The sequence below is a fragment of the Microtus pennsylvanicus genome, chromosome 15, assembly GCF_037038515.1.
Source record: "Microtus pennsylvanicus isolate mMicPen1 chromosome 15, mMicPen1.hap1, whole genome shotgun sequence".
NCBI classification, from domain to species: domain Eukaryota; kingdom Metazoa; phylum Chordata; class Mammalia; order Rodentia; family Cricetidae; genus Microtus; species Microtus pennsylvanicus.
The window spans coordinates 17,696,854-17,720,162 of record NC_134593.1 but is presented as its reverse complement, the minus strand read 5'-3'; the positions used below and the strand labels follow the sequence as shown (position 1 = coordinate 17,720,162).

Here is a 23,309-nt window from a genome sequence, read left to right as displayed (position 1 = left end):
CACTCTGAGGCTTAATATTAATTACAGATGCTCCGGCAATAGCTCAGGCTTATTACTAACTAGCTCTTACATTTTTTTTTTAAAAGATTTATTTATTATGTATACAGCGTTTTCCCTACATATATGCTGCAGACCAGAAGAGGGCACCAGATCTTATTACAGATGGTTGTGAGCCACCATGTGGTTGCTGGGAATTGAACTCAGGACCTCTGGAAGAGCAGAGGTCTCTTAACCTCTGAGCCATCTCTCCAGCCCCTAGCTCTTACATTTTAAGTTAGCCCATATTCCTTATTTACATTCTGCCATGTGATGGTACCTTTATTAGCATGGCACATTCATCTCCTCTTCCCTCTGTGTCTGCTGGTGATTCCTCTGACTCTGTCCTTCCTCATCCCATCATTCTCCTTTTCCACTTAACTTTATCCTGTTCAGTTATTGGCCAGTCAGCTTGTTTATTAAGCCAAGCAAATCATAGCAACACATATTTATACAGTGTAAAGAAATATTCCACAACAGACAACCGTATCTGCTGGTGAAAGCTAATTATTGTATATATACAATAGCCCACAGCTTAGCTTTTCTTTAAATGCTTTAAAGAATTATGTGGTCTCTTGCAAGTCATTTTATAGGAAGCTTCATAAGCATGCAAAACATTGGGAGTGGACATTTGAGCATAGTGCCTTACTTTATCACTGTAAAGATATAGATCTTCAGCTTTCATAAAACCTTTTTTAAAAACTACATTTTTATTGAAGATAGTTTTTTTTTAAATACAGTATATCCTAATTATATTTCTTTCTTCAATTCCTCCCATATCTTTCCCAGGCACTTGAATCTACACCCTTTCTTTATCATTAGAATACAGTTATCTGGACTGGTGGTGGTGGCTCCTGCCTTAAATCCCAGCACTCTGTGAGTTCCAGGCCAGCCTGGTTTACAGAGTGAGTTCCAGGACAGCCAGGGCTACACAGAAAAACCCTGTCTCAAAAAAGAAAGGAAAGAAAGAAAAGAAAAAAATAGTTATCTAAAAATAATAAGACAAAACAGAAACAAACCAGAGTAGGACATAAAACCTTTTCTTACAGATGGTATAGCTTTCTATGTGCCATAGTATGTTGTTGGTGCAATTAAGAACTGTGTCATTTCATGCTTATCTTTGTGAGCAGGCTGTCTTCTGTGATTGTGATGGGTACTGTGTTTATTTCATCTCAGTTGGGAACTATCAGGCCTGCTGTCAAAACTAGTTTGAGAGAGCTAGGGAAGTTCACTTTCCTAAAATGAAAAGGTATCTTAGGATATATATTTTTTCTTTTGTTTTGCTTAAGTTATTTTTGAGGCTGACATAGAAACTGTAATTTTAATCTATTTCATGTTTGCTTTATTTCCTTTAGACATAATAAGCTAAGCCTATGTTAAATCATTTTGAAAGATGGTTAATGCAGCATTTAAGCCTCCTTTCTTCCTGTTTTTCATGTTGAGCAGAAGTGGGTGAGAAATTCACTTGTCTACCCAGGGCTGCCCTTAGATGTGATAGCCTAGTTAATCTCCCTTATCGCAAAGTCTCATTGATGTTTTCTTAGAAGAGCAGCTGGAGGTCTGCTATATAGTATGGCAACCTTTCATACAGTTTATTCTTGGTAATAAAGATCCTGAGGCAAGAGCCAGGCTATTATAAGAGACAATCCTCCCTCTGAACAAGAGCATTCTATTTTGTCAGCTGGGGTCTTGTGCTTGTGAACGAGGAAGGCAAGCTGTCTCTGAGGGTTTTTTTTTCCATCAGCATGAAATGAATGACTTTGAAGAGAAGTATGAGTGCTATTGTAAGAATTTTAATATGAAGACAGAGTTTTTTAAATTGTCACCCAGTAAGTAAACTTTTGAATTTGAGAGCGGGTGTCATGTATCTCAGCTTGAGCCAAAAAATTGGGATATAGCCATGGATATCTTGGACTTCTCCATCTCCCAAGTACCAGAATTACAGCCAAGAACCAGAATTACACCAACACTTGGTTTTATGCAATGGCTGCAATCAAAAGCAGAGCTTCATGCATCCTAAGCAAGCATTCTACTAGCTGAACTGCATTCTCAGCTCATGAGTTATAAGATTGAGACTTTATTGCACTGTTTTTTATTGGCTTTATTGTTCTAAATTTATAAACAACAAAAATGGGAGTAGAATTTAAGAAGGATTACTCGGTAGTTAATAGCACTTACTATTCCTGTAGAGGATCTGGGTTTGATTCCCAGCACCTACAGAATTACTGTCTGTAATTCCTATTCCAAGAGTTGTGATGCCTTCTTCTGGTTACATTCCTAAACGCAAGCACTCATACACATAAAAATTAATCTTTTACGAAAATATTAGGAAACATTCATTTATTTTCTTCCTCTTCCTGTGTCATTGATTCAAGCAGTATTTAACAGTCCTCTTCTTATTCCTAAGTGATAATTTATCTTGCATTCTAATTTGACAGAACTAGATGGTAGTTAAGAGGTAGGACCAGCAGCCCCATTTAATGATGATTATAAAAATACTACCTTCACTCTACCTTATTCTAATTGCAGCATTTATATAGTACTTTCTGTACCGTTCATACTACTGTTGCATACTATGGTACTACGCCTGTAGTGCTGTGGCTGCACTACAGGACCATCCACGAGCCGTGCAAGGGCCTGGAGATTTAAACACACAGGCCGGGCGGTGGTGGCGCACGCCTTTAATCCCAGCACTCAGGAGGCAGAGGCAGGCGGATCTCTGTGAGTTCAAGACCAGCCTGGTCTACAAGTGCTAGTTCCAGGACAGGCTCCAAAACCACAGAGAAACCCTGTCTCGAAAAACCAAAAAAAAAAAAAAAAAAAAACAAAAAAAAAAACCACAGAGACACAGGTCATCCTTGAAATAAGAATGCCCCTTTGGGGGCTGGAGAGATGACTCAGAGGTTAAGAGCACTGGCTGTTCTTCCAGAGGTCCTGAGTTCAATTCCCAGCAACCACATGTATTCACAACCATCTATAATGAGATCTAGTGCCTTCTTCTGGTGTGCAAGCATACATGTAGGCAGAACACTGTATACATGATAAATAAATCTTAAAAAAAAAAATAGAATGCCCCTTTATTGTATACCAGAGCCACTTATTTATGGATCCTTAACTGATAGCCGCGCCCTACGCAAACCCACCAGAAACCACTGCCATCAGGAACTCCTGAGGGTCTCATGCTCAGAGTAGCTACAAACACAGGAAAAATAAGTTGTTTTGCTCAGAGCAGCTGGACAAGTTGTTTACAGGAAATTCAGGGTCTGGGTTCACAGCCCCCAACACTTAACAATTTATCATTGCATTTGAACCCACCATAACTGGATTAGAGATGAGACTTTATTAGCATGATTATGAAATGCCTTGCCTACAGTTAAATGAAAAACAGAATGTTTGAATTTACATATTTCTGTTTCTCTGGTCTACACAGTAGGCATCTTGGATCCCTAAGGATTCCTACAGAGTATTTTTATTTATAATGTATCTCGGACACCAGCACAATAGATTTTGTTAGTTGCTTTCTAAATTAACAAATGAGAATGACCAGTAAACTGTCTGCTGGTGGTTGTTATGTTGCCAGCAGCAGTGAACTGTAGACTATCACAAAGGGCACTTGAGGGAACCTGTGAAGTAGACATAATCCTCAAGCAAGGAGAGCTGACATCCTTTTTTCTTGAGTGGTTTCCCAAGTAGTTATTTATTGACATATAACTGATATAAAAGAACTTCTTTTAGAAAAATGTACAAAGTGTAAGTTTTTAAAATGTTTTTGTTGAATTTAGAAACTAACAGATACAAACTTATTGAATTTAGAAAGTAACAGATATGAATTTATTCTTTATGACCTTAGATAAGTGAAACATTCTTGTGATAACTTCTTAAAACTGTGAATTGTGCTTGTAGGTTCAGTCAGATCCCTCTGTGGTATGAAAATCTCCTGTTTCTCGGTTTTCATCAGATTTCACTGAAATTCCAATGACAGCTTTTGTTTTTGACCCTCTTAAGTATCAGAGTCATTGTCTATAGTATAGAATGCTATCTGGCCGTGACTGCCAGGGCAGGGATAACACTTGACAGTGCTGGTCGCTGGAGGGAGAGTAAAAGGCACGGCACTGTGTCTCTTGAGCACTGAATGCCTGCAGCAAGCAGACAGGAACCTTCTCCAGTGGTAAGTGAGACCCAAAGTTGGTGCTCTCTCCCAAGCAAGGTTAGTTCTTACTTCTGACCTGGGAAATTCTCTATTGGCACTGCTTTTTGCTTTGCATTACGGTATAATGAGTGAGGATAAAGTGTCATTGTAAGGGGGTTAAATTGTCAGTTAAGTACTGAAAGTGAGTAAACATAGGAATGGAGAATCTTACACATTTATGGTATTCTTAGTTGTTTTGTGAATAGGGAGAACTATTGTTGATATATAGCAGAGTGCTTTGCTTTGTTCCTTTATAATCAGTTCTTGATTCACTTTCTCCAAGGAATGAGTTTATTCAATTGGCAGCCTTTAGTTAGAGTAGTAGTGTAATTAGAGCTCATGATGTTAATCTCGTATCCATACAAGATTTTCAAATTAATGAGAGATTGAATTCTTAGGTTTTTGTAGTATTTGAAAATATTGCTGAATTCGGTTCTTTGGAAAGTGATGATTTTAGGTAGGGCTCACAGTGGCTTTGCTTTCTCCTTATTGTAGAATTGTCTTCATGGATTTCCTGTGTTTCTAAGAGTTGTAGTGAAATACAGAAGTTTGCACTTAACCATTTCTTGTTTTAAAATTAAAATGGAAAAAGGAGTACAAAGTTTATAGATTGTTAGCTGTTCTATAACTAATACAGGTATAAACACTAAGAAATTAAAAGAGCTATAAATAACTGTTTCAATAATAATTCAGACAAAAAGATTGTAGCTAATTTTATCTTCTTTGAACTTTTTTAACCTTCTAGTTTTTCTTTTTTTTTTTTTTTTTTTTTTTTTTTGGTTTTTCGAGACAGGGTTTCTCTGTGGCTTTGGAGCCTGTCCTGGAACTAGCTCTGTAGACCAGGCTGGGCTCGAACACCTTCTAGTTTTTCTAAGATTGATATCATACTGTATCATTTTCATAGACTGAAAAAATAATTTTGAAAGCCGAACCTGTAATGAGAATACATTTTGTTCTTGATGTTCATGTGTTGAGAATAAGGGCTAAAGGAGTGTTCCTCTGTAGGATCCCTTCCACTGTTAGGAGTTCTTTTCTCATTTTTCCTTAGTTAGTGGGATAGGAGAATGAGACTATATGCTCACTTGCCTTTAAGGGTTAATGTCTGCATCCTAAATGTGAGCTTGCTTGTGGGGTGGCTCTGTTTATTGATGCAGCCAGCCTCTTGGCTTCCGTCTGCTCAGCTATACTGTGTAGCTAAAGGCAATGTACTTGTAGGAAGCCTCAGTCACCCAGCAAGGTTCTTATCAGCTTTGCTTTGTTTTTTTCCTCCATTCATTTTACTATGAATATGAGCTTAGGAAATATTTATTTCATATGAAAGCAAATCTTTATTGTGAATATATGTTTTAATAATCAATTAGGCATTGTACTAATAATCTGAATATGATCATAGTTTGAAACTATACCACTTTGTGAAAGTACCAGAAACCAGCCTGCATTAAGTTGTAGATTTCTTGTGGAAAGGTATTTTAGAGCATTCTTAGTAAGAATGATGGCAGTTTGCATTTAACAAGCTTCTGTGTTTTCACGTTAAGTTTATGTGTGAGTTGTGCTCCGTGACTGATGGCTTACCTGAGATTCCGAAGTTAATTTTCTTGTTTTAAGAAGATATTTTTCAAATATTTTAACTCTTGATAATATTATAGACAATAAGGTCTTATTTAGAAAGGATGGATGAAATACTAAGACTAAGTTACAAAAATATAGTCTATTAAATATTGTCTTAGAAGTTATTAGGTCTAGTGAGTTAATATTTTCCTACAAGTTTTATTAATTTAATTTTGTCTATTTTATTTAGTATATTTCCCCCACCGAATCTCATGTGCACACAAATATGTTTATGTGTATTTATACATATGATCACATTTGCAGATGATCGATTTTATTTAGCTGTATCTGTGACACAGTGGTAGCTTTCTGTGGAGTATGTTTGAGGCAGTGTCACAGTATATAGTCTTGGAAGCTGGCTTCAAGTGATTTCTTTGCCACAGCCTCCAAATACTGAGGATTTGAAGAACTATGGACTATGATGCCTCTATGCTCAGCTGACGCCTGGCATTTTAACCATTTAAAAGGAAGCCATTTTAAAGTGAAGATTATTTTACTTGGTAACTGTCTGAAATCTCTTTGAGCAGTAAGACAGGGATAATTTTCTCATTATTAGGGGCTTATATATGATTTCTCAAACCATCTTCCTTAGTCCACATTGGTATTTAAACAGGCACATATATTTTCTTGAAGATTTAGAGCTGAAAGAACTTTTGTATTAAAGTAATGTATATTTTGAAATAAGCTGAGTGTGTGTGTGTGGGGGGGCAGGGCTAAGTTCATTTCTGATGAGGAACACACTTGCCATATGACCACAATGACCCAGGTTCAACTCTCAGTACAGCCAATTATTAACAACAAAAACCCAGTGTATATGTGTGCACAAAGTTTGAGCTAAGAGTATCCAGAGAACTTTCATCATTTGAGAAAGCACCTTTGATAGATAACTTCTGAACTCTCCAGCCTGCATGAAGTTACATACCTGTGCTTATTTTCATTGATATTAAGAGGTAAACAGTAACTACTTCCTTTTAAAAATTTGAAAAACATTTTTAAAGGAAAATTTTAAGTGCTTTTTTAAAAAGTAGTATTTTTTTTCTGTGTAACTGTCACTTACCTTAAGCAAATATCAGCCTTACAGTCGTTAGAAATTTTAACTTTATATCTCTTTGCTAAGATTTGTCAAGCAAAGCATCTGTAAGGTCAAGGTACTAACATCAGAAGCATTTCTGAACAAAGATGTTGCAGTTGGTGGGGTGGGTCCCACTGTGTTCAGCTGTTGTATAAGCTTGCAGAAATAGTATCATCTTGACTTTAATCTTTCGGGTGTTCAGAGGTAGTGTGCATATTTCTGTTTAACCCCTGGAAATGCGCCCAAATAATCCATATCCTTATCTCCATCCTTATTACCTTGGCTCTAAATAATCTGTGAATAAGATTAATGAGAGGTATTCTGTCTGGTGGATCCAGTGTAAAAGAAAAGTTTCTTTCTTTGATTTAAAAAGTTTTGAGGTACTGTTTGATATTTTGGAGACTAAAGTCAATGTTACTTTTCATCTGTTTGAGAATGCTTTTACATTCATCAGAACATAGAGTGGGAGACCCGAGTCTGAATGTTGGTGGCCTCTGGTAATCACCTACCCTCTTCAAGTCATGGTCCTTTCAGGTGTAAAAGGAATGTACGGGTTGTTGTGTAAGTTAGATGAAACAGGGCATTTAACAATTATTTAATTATTTAACAATTATGTAAAACGTCAGTCGAACTGTAGGATTGAGTGAGTCGTGTCCTGAGCTCCAGTCCTACACTGATGTGTACTGACTTGAGTTGACGTGCACTGTTAGCATTTACTACATTACTTTGCAAAGAGAGCAAGTCTTCTTAGTCTCACCCAGGTCTCTGCTTGGCAGTTAGAAGCTCTAAAGCTCAGACAGACAGCATACAGAGAATATATTTGAGCAAAATCTGTTGAAACAAAGCTTTGAAAAAAGTCATGCCTTACAGTTTTTTTCTTATTGAATTTAGCAAACTCTGGCCTGTTCTATTCTAACTGCACTGTTGAGTGAGTTCTCAAGTTCAAGTAAAACTAGCAACATTGGACTGAGTATGGAATTCCATGGTAACTGCAAACGAGTCTTTCAGGTACTGGTTTTTTGTTTTATGTTTTAATTATTAGATGGTCTACTTTTTGCCCAGTTTATTCCTAATGGCAAGAAAATTTGTTTTGAATGTTTGATAGCTTACGTCTGAAGACTTGTGTTGAGATTTCAATATAGGATATAGTAAATAGGAGGGTTTGATTACTGTAATTGGTGAGTTTATTATTCAGGTCTCATCTTTAAACAGCAAAAAGAGAATATTATAATAAATATCCTTAGCTTATCATTTTATCGTATTTAGCTATAACTATTTCAATTGATAGGATTCTGCCGGCCTTAAAAATAGAACTGGCACAATGCCAAAGAGGGTCATGTATTTAAAATGTTATTGCAGATGGTGAGGGCTCTTTGTCTCTCGCGTGTATTGTTTGGCTCTGGAGTAAAGTTATGTGAAGGCACTGGCTTGAGTCCTAAGGCTCTGCACTATAGCAACTGACTCTCCCAGCTCTACAGTTACACTCACCTTCACAGGCTTTCCTGCATGGAGGAGCATTTATATTACAGTCAATGGTACCTCTTGGAAGCACACTGATGTAAATTTTGGTTAGAGGCCTCAAGATGGAAAACATTCTTAAAGAAGTAGAGCAATCTAATGGAAACCTTAAGGTTCTTGTTTGTTTTATGATTCTAAAAAGGAATGCATTTTGATTAAGTGTCATACAAAACTTTTGTGTGATTTATTGCGCATAGGAAGAAGACCTTCGCCAGATCTTCATGTTAACGGTTGGAGTTCTTCAGGAGTTCAGCAGGCGGGAGAACCTCAGTGCTCAGATGTCTTCAGTGTTTCAGCGGTACCTTGCACTAGCCAACCAAGTCCTGAGCTGGAATTTTCTCCCTCCAAACTATATCCTTTTCGTAGTGGGAAGGGCTGTGTTTGTGGTGACTTTGTAGAAGACTTAATCATAAACCTCAGTCCTTTATACTCTTAGCTTTTTTCTTCTTTTTGGAGAAATGAATTTTATTATACCATAGTACTGTAGACTACGTAGAACATGTAAAGTTGTATTTATTACTTTTTTGAAGAGGGTTGAGTATATGAAAACATTTGGTGTTTAATAAGGCTGTTGCTGACTGAGGAAGGAAAAGCCAAAATATGCAAAATGCATATTTATTCAGCAGTAAAGACCTTCTCTTCTTGGACATGTGATTAAATTAGATTTTGTGACTGGCTTTCTTTACTTAGAAAGGGTCTGGTTTTGTCTTTATGAATTGTTTAAGTGTATGTATTAAGTTAGTGATAGGCTTTCGGTCCAGAGCATCTGCTGCCGGGCGTCTCATTGTGCCTTAGGGTACTGTAGTGCCTGCTTGTAGCATTGTTCATTCAGGCAGACCTGGGTTCAAGCCTTAGTTGATCTCCAGCAAATTACTGAACCTTTTTAATATTAATTTTTCCAAGCAGAAAGAGAAGATGTTGGCTGTTGACTAAATTTAATGAAACAGCGTAGTTAACACATTCAGTTAGCTGCTGTTATGCAGCTCTTGGTATCTTTGAGTAAAATAGTCCTACAGTTAACTCCCCATGTCATGCTCCTTTTGATCTAATACACTTGTGCCTGCTGTAGAAAATTAAATATAATCTGTTCTGGATGTCTTTAATCGGCCCTTTCCTGGGGCTTTAAGAGAGTTTGTTTCTAAGATTAGAGATGGAGAGTCCTGTCAGAGCTTTAGGATGAGGCTTGTCTTTGTTCCAACAGAATCAAGACCTGCTGTATTCGTGTGCATAGGTTTGAGACCTGTAGAACTGGGAGACTTAAGGTGCCTGGTAAGCTTTGATTTTCAAGTTACTATATTTACCTACTAGAAAACTAACTGTGAGAGGCAGGTGGTATGAGATAAAGTGAGCCACTGACTTGTTAAACCAGGAATTCTCCCGGCTTCTTTGCCAAGGGCAGTCACATTGGAATGAATGAAGCTTGCTATCAAGTTAACCATATTCTCCTTTTATGCCTCTCCTTTATCTTTCACCCATTAATCAACTTTCTATATTTAATCTATAATTTCTTTTTTAAATATTTATTTAATTTTATGTGCATTTGGTATGAAGGGGTCAGATTCCCTGGAACTAGAGTTATACAGACAGTTGTGAGCTGCCATGTGGGTGCTGGGAATTGAACCTGGGGCCTCTGGGAGAGCAGTCAGTGCTCTTAACCACGGAACCATCTCTCCAGTCCCTTATTTGTTTTTAAAGGATGGTTTGGGGACTTTATTCAAAAAAGTCTGTTATTATAGTTTAAGTATCAGTGTAGCACTATCTTGTTGTAAAGAGAGATTAGACGGGCTGGAGAGATGGCTCAGTGGTTAAGAACATTGCCTGCTCTTCCAAAGGTCCTGAGTTCAATTCCCAGCAACCACATGGTGACTCACAGCCATCTGTAATGAGATCTGCTGCCCTCTTCTGGCCTGCAGGCATACAGACAGAACATTGTATTCATAATAAATAAATAAATAAATATTTATAAAAAAAAAAAAAGGAGAGAGAAATTAGACAAGTCCCTGTCCTAGTTTTTGTTTTGTTTTGTTGTTGATTTTATTTTGTTTTTTAATTAAAACAAAGCAAACAAAAAAGCAACAACAACAACTGAAGGGGCAATCACTGAGCTTGCATGGGCTTGTGTTAGGTACTCTGCAAATATGTTCTGGTTGTTGTTTTTGTGGAACTCTTAACAGTGGGAGTAGAGGTGTCTCTGACTCTTTTGTCTCTCCCCCACATCCTTTCCCTCCTACTGGGTTGCCTCACCCATCCCATGAGGGTCTGTTCCTACTCTTATTATAATTTGTTGTTGTTTTGGTTTTTCAAGATAAGGTTTCTTTGTGTAGTTCTGACAGTCCTGGAACTAGCTCTGTAGACCAGACTGGCCTATAACTCACAGAGATCCACCTGCCTCTGCCTCCCGAGTGCTGGAATTAAAGCTGTGTGATCTTATTGAAAGTTGTTATGCCATGTTCAGTTTATGCCCCTGGGAGGTCTTCTCTTTTCTGAAGAGAAATAGGAGGAGTGGATCTGGGGTATGTGGGCGGTGTGGGAGGGAGGAGTGACTTCAGTCAGGGTGTATTGTGTGAGAGAGGATTAAAAAAAATCAGGGTGGAAAGATGACTTAGCATCTTCATGAGGACCAGGGCTTAGTTCTCAGAACACAGCCATCTAACACATTTCAAGAGATCTGACCTCTTCTGGCCTCCTTGGACACCAGGCACTCACTTGGTGCACAGGCATACATGCAGGCAAAACTCCAGTGTACATAAAATAATATGTATCGAGCTGGGTGGTGGCACATGCCTTTGATCCCAGCATTCTGGAGGCACAGACAGGCGAATCTTGAGTTTGAGGCCAGCCTGGTCTACAGAGCTAGTTCCAGTGCAGCGAGGACTACACAGAGAAACCATCTTGGGGGGCGGGAGGGAGGGGAAGGTCAATTATGGTAGTACAGGTCTGTAATCACAGAATTCACTTGAGAGACTGAAGAGGGTGGATTGCTATCTGTTCAAGGCCAGCTAGAGTTAAATAGCAAGACCAAGTTTCAAGAAAACCAACATAATAAAACGTTGAAAAAACTTGGAACAGATTTTAAATTACCAGTCCATATGGAGCTATCAAAACATTAATTATGTATGTAGTGAAATCAACAAAAATTACACCGCATATATCATAGCCAATTCTAAAGTGTCTGTTTTAGAGGAAAATATAGTTGGCAGAGAGTTACTGTTTTGAAAAGAAAAACAGTTCTCTAAGAGTTTGAAAACAAAGTTTGTCTGAAAGATACACACTCATAAAATATTTTATGGTGTCTGTAGATAAAGCATTGGATAAAAGCTACTGCAGTGTTACCAAAGAAAGTAATTCCTCTAAAGATCTTGAGGGTGGCTGGATGAAGTGTGCATCCTGGAATCTCAGCCTTCAGGAGGTAGAGAGTCTAGAGAATCAGAAGTTCAAGGTTGTCCTCTACTACCTAGTGAGTTTGAGACCTGCCTTCGATAGGTAAGATCCAAAAGAGAGGTGCGGGATCTGAAAAGATGGCTAATCTGGTAAAAATACTTGTTACTCTTCCAGGGGTTTCAAGTTTGGTTCCCAGCACTGATGTTGGACAGTTCATAACTGCCTGTCTGTCTCCAGGGGACCTAATATCCTCCTCTGGCTTCCACGGATACCCATACACAGTTTCGAAAGTTCTTATATGTACCACCATGCCTAGGTCTTGAGAATATTTTTCTACTTCATGCTTATGAGTGAATATTTATGTGACCAGTGAGTGATTGGTGCAGTTCCATATATTGGTGGGCTGGACTACAGCTCTGAGTACTCCTCTGAGTAGGTAATTTTCACATATAGATGTAAGTAATATTTAAACACACATTTAAAAAAAATCATCTGGGACTAGGGGTAGACATTATACTCATTTACCTCTGCATATTATTGTGTATTTTCTTATTGTGAAGGTACAAGGGACTTAGCCCAGTGGTAGAGTTCTTGTTTAACATGTGCAAGGCCCTGGGTTCAGTCTCCAGCACTGCAAAAAAGTTTTTTGTCAGTTTGACACAAGGGTCATTTGAGAAGAGGGACCCTCAACTGAGAAAATCTCCCATCAGATTGGCCTCTAGGCAGTGCCATCTCTAGGTAGTTGGTCCTAAATTGTTGAAGAAATCAAACTTAGCAAGACATGAGAAACAAACTAGTAAGCCAGCACATGTGGTTATAGTCATTACTTTTTGTGGTATTTTTCAAAGCACAAAAATCTATAGTTTTGATGATGTTCCATTTAATCAGAAGCAATCTGATCCATGGTAACAAGGGTTTATAGTCTATGACTTCTGTACTTTTTGATTCACCTTGATTAACTTTTCATGTGTAGTTTGAGGTGATGAGTCACCATTATTCATATACATGTGAGTATCCAGGTGTCCAGCAGGTGATTATTGACTACAAAAGTGGAAGAGACCAGGATGATGTTTGATTAGTCAGTGAATGCTGGTGTCTCTGTAATTCTGAAGCCAAGTCTAGCTAGCCTTCAGTTTGGAGTGCTGATGGATCAGTGTGGGACAAACTATTTCTTAGAACCACTGGTTTATAAAAACAAATATGCTTGTTCACCCTGCCTCCTATGTATTTATTACCACCTACTAAATACATACATGGTAGGGTGAGCAAGCCACAGTTGTAGTTTTATTGGCAGTTCATGGGAAGAGACCAAAGACACTGGTAAACCCCGAAGAGTACATAGGAAACCCTACAGCAACAGTTATCAGGCCCCAAATGTGAGTAGTCCTCTAAACACAAATGCATGTGAGTGTTCCCAACAGTTCCAAAAGTGGAAACAAACCCAAGGTCCGTCAGCTGATAAGTGAATAAATAAAATGTGGTATATCCATATAGTGGATATTATTTGTTAGTTTAAAAAATGAAGTACTTATACATGCTAAAACAGGAAAACTTTGAAAACATTGTACTAAGAAAGAGTCTGTTGTGAAAGAAACCATTTAGAGAGTACTTGAATACCTGATCACATTTTGTTCAGAATGAGCAAATTGGAGGCAGCTCACAGTGGTCACCTAGAGTGGTGGTGTTTGGGAAGACACAGGAGATGAGTGCAAAGCATACCAGACTTTCTTCTGGGTGATGAGTCTGCTCTAAAATTAGATATGTTCATGGTACACAACTGTGAAGATAGTAAAACTACTAAGTCACTGAACAAGTCGTATAGTATGTGAATTATGTCTCTGTGAAGCCTTTAAAAATATCTGGCGTGCCAAGGTTTATCATGCTGTTTTACTGATTAGGTACACTCCTTCACGTGCCCATTAGTAGAATCGTATTGTCGGGGATGGTTTGGAGTGAAGATGCAATTTGGGGAGTCATTACTGCTATGTGGGACATTGCAGGACTGATCCCACTTCCTTAATTTCAAAGAGCTACAGAAAGCCATGGTCTTGGAAAACAGAAAGAAGCCGAGGAGACTGAAAAGACCGGCTGAGTGCATGGAGAAGAAAAGCTGAGTGTGTCAAATAAAGGTAGTCAGCACCGAACAGGGGCAGGGTCTCCAAAGATGGAGGCCGGCCCGAGACCGGGACTTACACTAGAGCTACACAGTAAAACCCTATCTTCAAAAATGAAAACCAAATAAAATAAAGTAAAAATAATAATAATAACAAAAGATAGTCAGTACCTATTCCCAAGGGTACTGGGAGATTGTTTTCAGATGCACCTCAGATCTGTTACAGTTAATTGAACCTGTGGGAATCTGTTTGAGGGAGAAGGGCAAAGCTGTACCTTAGAGACGGATCATGCCTAGAGAGTGAAGAAGTAAGGCGAGTGTAGATAATCCTCAGAACATATCAGCTATACTGCCGCCAGGCTGGAAGAAGTATTGAAAAGACGGAAGATCTGGGAAAGGTGTGACGCTGCAGTGCTAGGCCCGACACAGATGCTGAGACAGCCCAGGCTCAGCTGAGGTAGTGAGGAAAGTAGGAAGCCACTTGGTGGTGTGGGGTGCCTTCATGAGTCAGGGTCTTATTAAGTTCGGTTGGATCTGCCCTAAATCTGTTCGAAAGTGGAGGAACACCGTGTGAAAATCAGCATCTGATAGAATATTTAAATACAGATGGAACACAGGGTTGGTTGTGAAGTATTTTCTTCCGTTCTCCCTGAGTAATTAGTTTTATACCAACTAATGTTTCTGTTGCTGTCTGATAGGACACGTTGGAAAGAAAGAATGTAAAATGAGTAATCAGTATTTGGAATTATGTTTGCATTATCCTTTCCAGGATATTTTTCCTTTTACGAAAAAGCTACCCGAAAAGAAACAGAATTTCTGACCCTAGGCCATTGGGAGGAAGGAGTCATTGATAAGCAGACTCTTTAGTCTTTGGGCACAGTTAATTTTGCTAACTGTAACCTGTACAATTGTTCAGGAGATTCTGATTAGTTTTGTTGTTCCTGCCCATCTTTCCTCCTGTCCATGCTGTGCCCTGTTCTCCCCTGGGTTCTAGACCCAGTACTTCTATGTTATTGCCGCAGAGAGGCGTTTGCAGCTCAGGAACAGAGAAAGTGCTCAGAGGCAGAGAAAGGAAGGTGGACCCAAAGCCAGTTTATGTTCTCTTTCTTTCCCACTCAGCTCATAGTACTTTGTGTAGTTTGTGCAAGAGCAAGAGGGATGGAATGAGTAATTTTTAAAGTCTAATGAACTTGCTTTCAGTCTTAGCTTAACTACATAGAAATTTAGGCCAGAGGTGTCTTAGAAGCTGAAGCGTGGGTGTCATTGGGAACTTGAGGCATCAGTTTGGGCAAATCTGATTTAAATGCTATAACTATAATACTTTTCAGTAGAAAATGATTTATTTAAAATTATTTAACACGTGTAAGGTATTCTGTCTGCTGAGTTCTTAATTCCCTGAGCAGCCTAGGTTGTTTTGGTTCAGTCGTTCTCTGTGAATGCCACAGCAAGGCAGTCACGGAGTGTGCTTTGCAGCTTAGGGTATGGTGTTGCTTAATTTGGACAGTGATGGTGGGGGGACTAGAGCTGCCTCTGGGTTATGTATGTCTTCCCCGCTCTAAGTTTGAGTGACAAGCGAATCATGAAATCAGGACTGTGTGCATGTGCAAAGTTTGGGTTTATTGATTCCTAAAATGAATCCTTAAAGACCTCTGTGCATTTTAACTCAGACAGCAGAGTCATTGTTTTTAGAAAGCACATCATGACCGTGGGAGTTTAACCCTTTGGGTTCTGTTGTTGGTAATTTTTTGTTTGTTTGCTTCTTTTCAAAACAAGAGTCTCTGTGTAGTCCTAGCTGTCCTGGAACTTGCTGTGTAGACCAGGCTGGCCTCAAACCCACAGAGAGCCACTGGGAAATTTTCTGTACAAAGCTGTTGTCACCAATGAAAAATTACTGGTCCATTCGGTTGAACATACAAAGGCAGTTTTAAATGGTCTTCTGGCAGTGCTCTTGGTATTGTTTTATGTTTGTTTTAGATAAAAGTCACATGTTCCCACTGAGAGAGAGCTTCAGTGATTAGGGTCAACAGTGTGGTCCTGCATCTCAGCTTGAGCTGTTTTTTGTTTTTTAATTCCTTGAAAGAGCAAATGTGGTTGTTTGAATGAAAATGCAAAGCCATTGCCACTCCCTCCCGCCCCCCCCCCCCAGCCTCACATTCTTAAATGCTTGGTCTCTAGTTGATAGAAGTTTGGTAAGGTTTAGGAGGTGGAGGTGTAGCTTTGGTGAAGTTGGTTTGTCAGTGGGGGGTGGGCTTTGAAGTTTCAAAAACCCATACTATTTCTAGTTAGCTTTTTCTGCTTCATACTTTTTTTTTTTTTTTTTTTTTTTTTTGGTTTTTCGAGACAGGGTTTCTCTGTGGTTTTGGAGCCTGTGCTGGAACTAGCTCTTGTAGACCAGGCTGGTCTCGAACTCACAGAGATCTGCCTGCCTCTGCCTCCCAAGTGCTAGGATTAAAGGCGTGCGCCACCACCGCCCAGCTCTTGCTTCATACTTGTGAATAAGATGTAGACTCAGCTACTGCCCTAGCTCCTAATTAAACGCTTTTTTTTTTTTTTAAAAAAAAAATAAGTTTCCTTGGTCATGGTGTTTCTTCACCCAATAGGAAAGTAATTAAGACAGTGAACTATGCTTTTTCATCTCCCACCAGCTTTGGTGGCTAGCCCTGCTTTCTAATGCGTGAAGGTAATCGGTGTATCAGAGTGGACCGTAGAAGTTTGATGACATAGAAATCTCTGGGCCAACCTCCAAAGCAGCGTCCTTGTCATCAGTACCCAGATGTGCAGAGCTTGACTAAATGAAAGAAATGGAAACGTCATTCAGTTGGGTCAGTGTGTTAAAATTATTTGAACATTTGCTTAGACTCTGGTTCTAAAGTTCTCTTAGGGTTGCTGTGTCTCTGCATGGTTTCAGGAGTTTGCCTGGCTGGGCCAGTGAGGGAATGAAGAAAAGAATACACAGACAAGTTGAAAGCAGGTGGGCTAGGCTTTCTGATAGAGTAACCACAACACCTAGGAAGCTCAGCATAACAGTTGACCAAGGAGGCAGGGATATATTGCCTATGAGTAAACATGGAGGCAGGATTTATGGTATACTGCTGAATTGAGGAAGTAGGTTTACCTAATCTTTGTAAGAACAGTCTCAGTAGAGGACAGTCTTCAGGCTGTGGGGATGTAGGGGAAACTAGTTTGGATATTTTCTGCACATCATCAACACTATCAATACACTTGAACCAGGGGAGAAAGCTTTGCCATTTCCTATGGTCTAAGGCGTTGGGTCTTTGATGTGATTATTCTGATGTTTTTGCTATTTTGGTTTCTTTTCAATATGGGGTCTTTGTGTAGCCAAGGATGGCCTTAAACTCCTAATCTTTCTGTACTTATCTCCTATGTGCTGGGTTACAGGTGTGCCCCTCCTGGTTTGTTAGCAATCTTGATCCAGGTTTGTAGGAACTCTACCTTCATTATTTTGAGCATCTGCTGCATTGTTTCCAATAGCAGCTGGACCATTTTGTGTTACCCTTGGAATGTAAAAGAATATACTGGCTCTTCCATGTCCTGTGTCTTCATCAGTACTGTGTCTACCTACAGCTTGGATTATAGGCATGTGCTCCCAGTTTATGGAGTATTGGAGGTTGAAACCAAGTCTGTATGCATGCAGAATAATCGCCAACTGAAACACATCCCCACATTTTCTTTCTTTCTTTCATTATCACAATATGATACCCTTATTGAAGGTGTTAGTAAATGCCTAAGAACGTCTTTGCAGATGTAAGTACCCATATATTTTCACAGTATTTCCAAACTATAACCCTGCCCTGTAGTTGAGATAAATGTATTTTCTGAGAGCAGTCTGTTCAAGAACTTGACACAGAAGACTTAATAGGATTAGCTGGTGAGAGTTATTAGTAGGGGTGACTAAGCTTGTCCTCTGGCTCTTGGCCTGGTGTGTGTTTGACTTGGTCCTGTAGTTACAGAATAGGGCAGGTGGTGTGGATGTGCTTTTCATTTCTCAGAACTTTGTGAGCTTACCTCTGTCAAACATTTGAGAGGCTTTTGTGGAGAGGGGCAGGGAATGTTGATTCTGCTCCAGGCTACAGTAGAATTTACATGTAGCTGGCTGGTTTTCCAAGGGACTAAGATGACTCAGGTTAGAAGATTGTGTTTTAGCACCTCAGCTCAGTTAGATTAGATTCTGAGTTCTGACCGTGGTGATATTTATCTGTTTTTCTTTTTAAAAAATGTATTCTAGCCAGGTGGTGGTGGTGTACACCTTTAATCCCAGCACTCGGGAGAGGCAGGTGGATCTCTGTGAGTTCAAGGCCAGCCTGGTCTACTAGAGCAAGTTCCAGGACAGGCTCCAAAGCTATGGACAAATCCTGTCTCAAATCCCCCACCCAAAAAAAATAACAACAACAAAAAAAGCCATATTCTACATTATTACTTGAGGATTGAAATAGCATTTGAAATATCCTCAACTACAACAATATTTGAGAATTACAAATAGAAATTGAATTTTCTTAGTTCTTTACATTGTTTTGATATGATCTAGATCTGCGTGTACACGTTCCCCTGACAGTGTCATGTAATCTCTGTACTATACACCACACCATTTCAGGATATTGTGGTTAATAATTGTATTTCATACTGACCTTTCACATAATAAAAATTTACCTTTAATAAAATGAAACTAAAGCTAGAAAAAGATAAATGGATTGGTTTTCTGTTTTGAGATATAGAGCCTTTGTTTCTTTTCCCAGATGTTCTGTTCCAAAGACGGAAGATCCCTTACCTGCTTTGCTGTGAATTTCAAAGACTTATAAAGAGAATAGCTGTCAGACTCTTTGAATACATGATAATGTCATCAGTAAATCTTTCAGTTTGTTTTTCTAAAAGTAATCAGCCATTCAGCCGTGTGCTGTGTTGATGTAGTCTGGTGCCTGCTAAGAAATGAATTCACTTCATCTTGAGGACTCTTAGCTCTCGGCTGCTTTTTCTTTGCACATTTCAGGCTTACCTTCCTTGGGGTTTCATTCTTTCTGCCCACAAGGGGGCAGATAAAGGAAGAGGGAAAGGCTAAATGAGCCTGTTCAGGGTTTCGCTTTTGCTAGAGTTGCAGGAGTTTGGGAATGACTTCAGAAAGAAGCAGTGACTTTCTTTCTTAAGACAACTCAGTGCCCTCTCCACCCGCTTCAGGCCAAAAAACCAACCAACCAAACAGACAACAAAACCCAAAAAACATTCTTGTGTTGTTTTATTTTTCTTTTTTTCTTTTTTTTTAAATGTATTTATTAATTATGTATACAATATTCTGTCTGTGTGTATGCCTGCAGGCCAGAAGAGGGCACCAGACCTCATTACAGATGGTTGTGAGCCACTATGTGGTTGCTGGGAATTGAACTCAGGACCTTTGGAAGAGCAGGCAATGCTCTTAACGTCTGAGCCACCTCTCCAGCCCTGTTGTTTTATTTTTCAAGACAGGGTTTTTCTGTGTAGCCCTGGCAATCCTGAAACTCTCTCTGTAGACCAGGCTGACTTTGAACTCAGATCCTCTGGCCTCTGCTGGGATTAAAGGCATGTTCTACCCGTCTTTTGAAAAATGGTTACCAAAGCCTTCTTAGGGCCTTCAATTTTTTTTCTGCAAATAATTTCTCCCTAAAATTAATGAGTTGGGTTTTAGGAAATGATATGCCTGAATTTATGCATAGTGTCATCTTAGATGCCTATGTCAAGATTTCTCATGAGTGAGAATTTTGCCAAGGTCAGACTTTGTTTCCAATGGAAGGGGCAGAAGTTACCCTCTCCATTGAAGGCGGCCTCTCATTTCTTAAAGCTTCAGTTACTATGGCCATGCCGTTGAGTGAATTACGTTCATCAACACCTACAAATGTATATATATGATGGTTAAGTTATTTACAGAAAATTTATTCTATTTGAAGCATATTTGATATTGAATACCTCAACATCTTATATACTGTTTGAGTCTGGGAAATTTTGTTTATTCTCTGTGTGTGTGTGTGTATGCTCATGTATATTGGTGTACATGTGTATGTGTGTATGTTTGTGTAGAGGACAGAGGACAACGTTAGAAGTCATTCCTTGGGGGCTATCATTGTTTTTGAGATGGGGTCTCTCACTCGTGTGGAGCTTACCAAGTAGGCTAGCTGGCTGTCTAGTGAGTTCTGGGGATCGAGGCCTCTTTGCTTCCCTCAAGACTATGGGAATTTTAAATAAACATCCGTTTTCTGTCAGTCACTTGATTCTTTGTTTTGACTTGATATTGGGCTACTGTGATCTCAGGGTGGTGGTGGTGTTTTTTTCCCCCAGTATGAGGCATAGTTACTCTTTCATGTTCTTCTCCTGTTTTCTAGTAAACATACTTCTTTTGGAAAACTGCTGATTTTCCCTATTATCTATGTAAGATACATTTTGTATATATGATTTTAACTATTTAAGATATTGGGGAAGTGATGGGGCAAATTAAGACACTGATTCTTTTTGTTTGGTTTCTGGTGTCTGTTTTTAAGTCATGTTTTTTTCTTCTGTTGCCTCCATTAAGATCTCTGATTGTCAAGGATTCTGTATCCCCATGGCATGGTACACATAATGACTAAAATGGTTATCTTACATTCCTATAGCATTCTTTTTTTCAGCACTTAATGCCTTTTATTCCTTAGCTTCATGCATGAATTATGTAGCATATGTGAAGAGGCTTAAACTGTTTCCATTGCATTCTTTCTAGCTGGCTGCTGTTATATTTAGGGTATACTTATAGTTTAGACAAAGTAAGAATGTTATTGTTGTTGACCTTGACACTAGATAACTGGGCAGACATTATATAGCTATGTTCGAATCCTCACAAAATGTGCTGTTGAAGCCAACGGAGTCCTGGCGGGAGACTCTTCTGGACAGCAGAGTCATGGAACTTTTCTTCACAGTAAGTCCTAGTCTTTTTCTCTGTTAAGAGGGGACACGGGAAGAGGAAATGCCTTTGTTTTTCTTAAGTAAAACGTGACAGATTTCTTTTTTTCCCTGTTGATTTTTCTTCTCATTAACACACCTGGTGAAGGAGAAATTATATGACAAATCTTGCTAATTAGTGTACAAATACTATCTCATTTTGAAGGGCTTAGATCCCTTCTTAGACTTTGTAAATACAGGACTCCTTTACACTCTTAAAATTTGGAATTCCCTACTAGCTTTTTTTGTGTGGGTTATATAACTATTGTTATATAATATAGCTATTATCACATTACAAATTCAAACTGATAGAAGCAAAACACGATAATGGCATGAATTTTGGTCTTTGACTAAACTATAACGTGTTATAATAAAAAATAAACTGAAAATTCATACTGAAAACTTTAAAAAATATTTTATTTCACTAAAAATGCCAACAAGAAATTATTATATCATCATATAAATAACTTCAATGAACAAATACTTTAAAAGCAAATATAATGAAAATAACTGGGTTTTGGTTTTGTTTGCTTTGTATTTTTACTCATCTGATTAATAAAAGACAACCAGATTTTCCTGTTTTATATTTCATTCAGTTGGTATCTTAAATCATGTGATCTCAGGAAAAGGCCTCTGTGTGTATGTATGCAGTGCACAAGAAAGAGCAGAATCGTGTTAGTGCACTTGTGGACACTGTCTGCAGTGGCTTAGACAGTGAGGGTTCCCTGGGCTACATTGAAAACTGCTCCCCTAGTGGACTATACTCATAATTACAAGACCTGAACTAAGAGCAATTTATCTTAAATATTTCAATTATAACTTTAAACATTTAGGCCTCTTAGTGTCAACTTGCTTCAAGAAGCAAGCAGTATATTCCCACATGTGCCAGTGAGTTTTGGAGTACATATATGTGTGTGTTGGGAGCTAATTTGCAGTTACAAAACAGGTATGTAGTTAGATCAGTGACTTAAAATAAAAACCAGTACAATCTAGGTAAACACCAATTAGAAAGAAAAGAATAAGACAGTTTTGTTCAGTCTGAATTATTATAGTTTCTTATCATTTCATGCATTTTGAAGTATGAATTATCCTTTTGTGATTGAACCATTTAAATATTTTAGTACTGTGTTCCATATTTTAAAATGTCTAAAGAGTGTCCATCCTTAGGCATACTTAAAAAAATCGCTTTCTACGATAGTGGCTTGTTTTGGGATTCTGGAGATTGCACCCAGGGTCTTGTGTGTGCCTGACAAGTATTGTGCCACCAAGGCTCCTTTCTATCCTTCATAAAAGATGTTTTCTATGGAAGTGTTTATTCTGAGCACTAGTCATCTTCTGTTTTTCTTTTTAAATCAGAGGGAAAGACAGCTAAAAACATGAGCAAGATCAAACAGGACTTGCAATAAAATTTTAAGGACTTTGTGGAATGCCTCATCTGGCAGGAATTGTTTTGATATGAGTCCAAGTTCAGTTCTTTTTATTTGCTCGACAGAAAGTAGGTCCCACTCCAGCAGTTTGTGAAAAGGTGAAAAACTTGCTGGCAATGCTGCAAACAATTCGACTTGGTCTGAACAGCTGTCTAGACAAACCAGACAGCTGTTCCTGTCAGCTGTGAACTACCACATACAAATAACTTTGAATTCAAAAGTTAACCCTTTGCTACTCTGTCGTTTTAGTAGTTTATGAGTGTAGCTATTTGTATTTAAGCAATTTATAAACAATTTTAATTTGTGGCAAAAAACATGACTTAATCTTAATTTGAGTTTTGCTAAATTTAGCTTTACTTATGAATTAATTACTAAATTTAATCTCTTTTATTAGATATCATTATTATGCTAGATTTCTGTAAATAAATATATGGGAGTGAGACTTAAATTTATTGACCATATCTGAAATTTAAGTGATTTTGATTGCATTCTGCTCTTCAGAAGTTTACAAAGTTGTTAGTTTTTCTTTTCTTCCTACTCTTCTGGGAGAACTTTTCTGATCAGGATTCTGGTGCTCTGCTCTCTGAATATTGTCATTCTTAGCTCTCTGCTTTGCTATCTTTTCCACACATAGCATATCAGGCACCACTTCACCTATGATTTTTCAGTTTGCATTTAGCACAGAACACTCCACACTCTCCAAACCTCATAATCTGCATGTTTCCTGGGTGTTTTCAGTGTGAAAGGCACACTGGCATCTGATGTTTAAACATACTTTAGCAGAGGTCTGTCTTTCTTGCTAACTTGTGCCTTTTATGCTTATTTGGTGAATGGTCTCTCTGTTTGCCTCCGTGGGTGTCCATCTCTCCTCCTCTTGACTCCTTTCTCTGCAGAGGTGGTAATCTGTTTGTAATTGTATGATACCATTTAGATTGAAATACATGTTCAATTATGAAGGGAATGCTTTCTCATGCTAAAATCAGTAGACCATGAATCTATATATCACAAGAA

General features: G+C 38.5%; 1 protein-coding gene across 2 annotated transcripts in view; it reads left to right on the top strand.

The window, feature by feature from the left end:
• Xpo4 (exportin 4) overlaps positions 1–23,309 on the top strand; it is an 84,371-nt gene that overhangs the window by 23,770 nt on the left and 37,292 nt on the right. For both annotated transcript variants that reach the window (XM_075949773.1, XM_075949774.1), the window contains exons 5-7: positions 7,797–7,913; positions 8,621–8,774; positions 20,736–20,848. In XM_075949773.1, the coding sequence (XP_075805888.1) occupies positions 7,797–7,913; positions 8,621–8,774; positions 20,736–20,848 (384 nt within the window). The remainder of the gene's footprint in view (positions 1–7,796; positions 7,914–8,620; positions 8,775–20,735; positions 20,849–23,309) is intronic.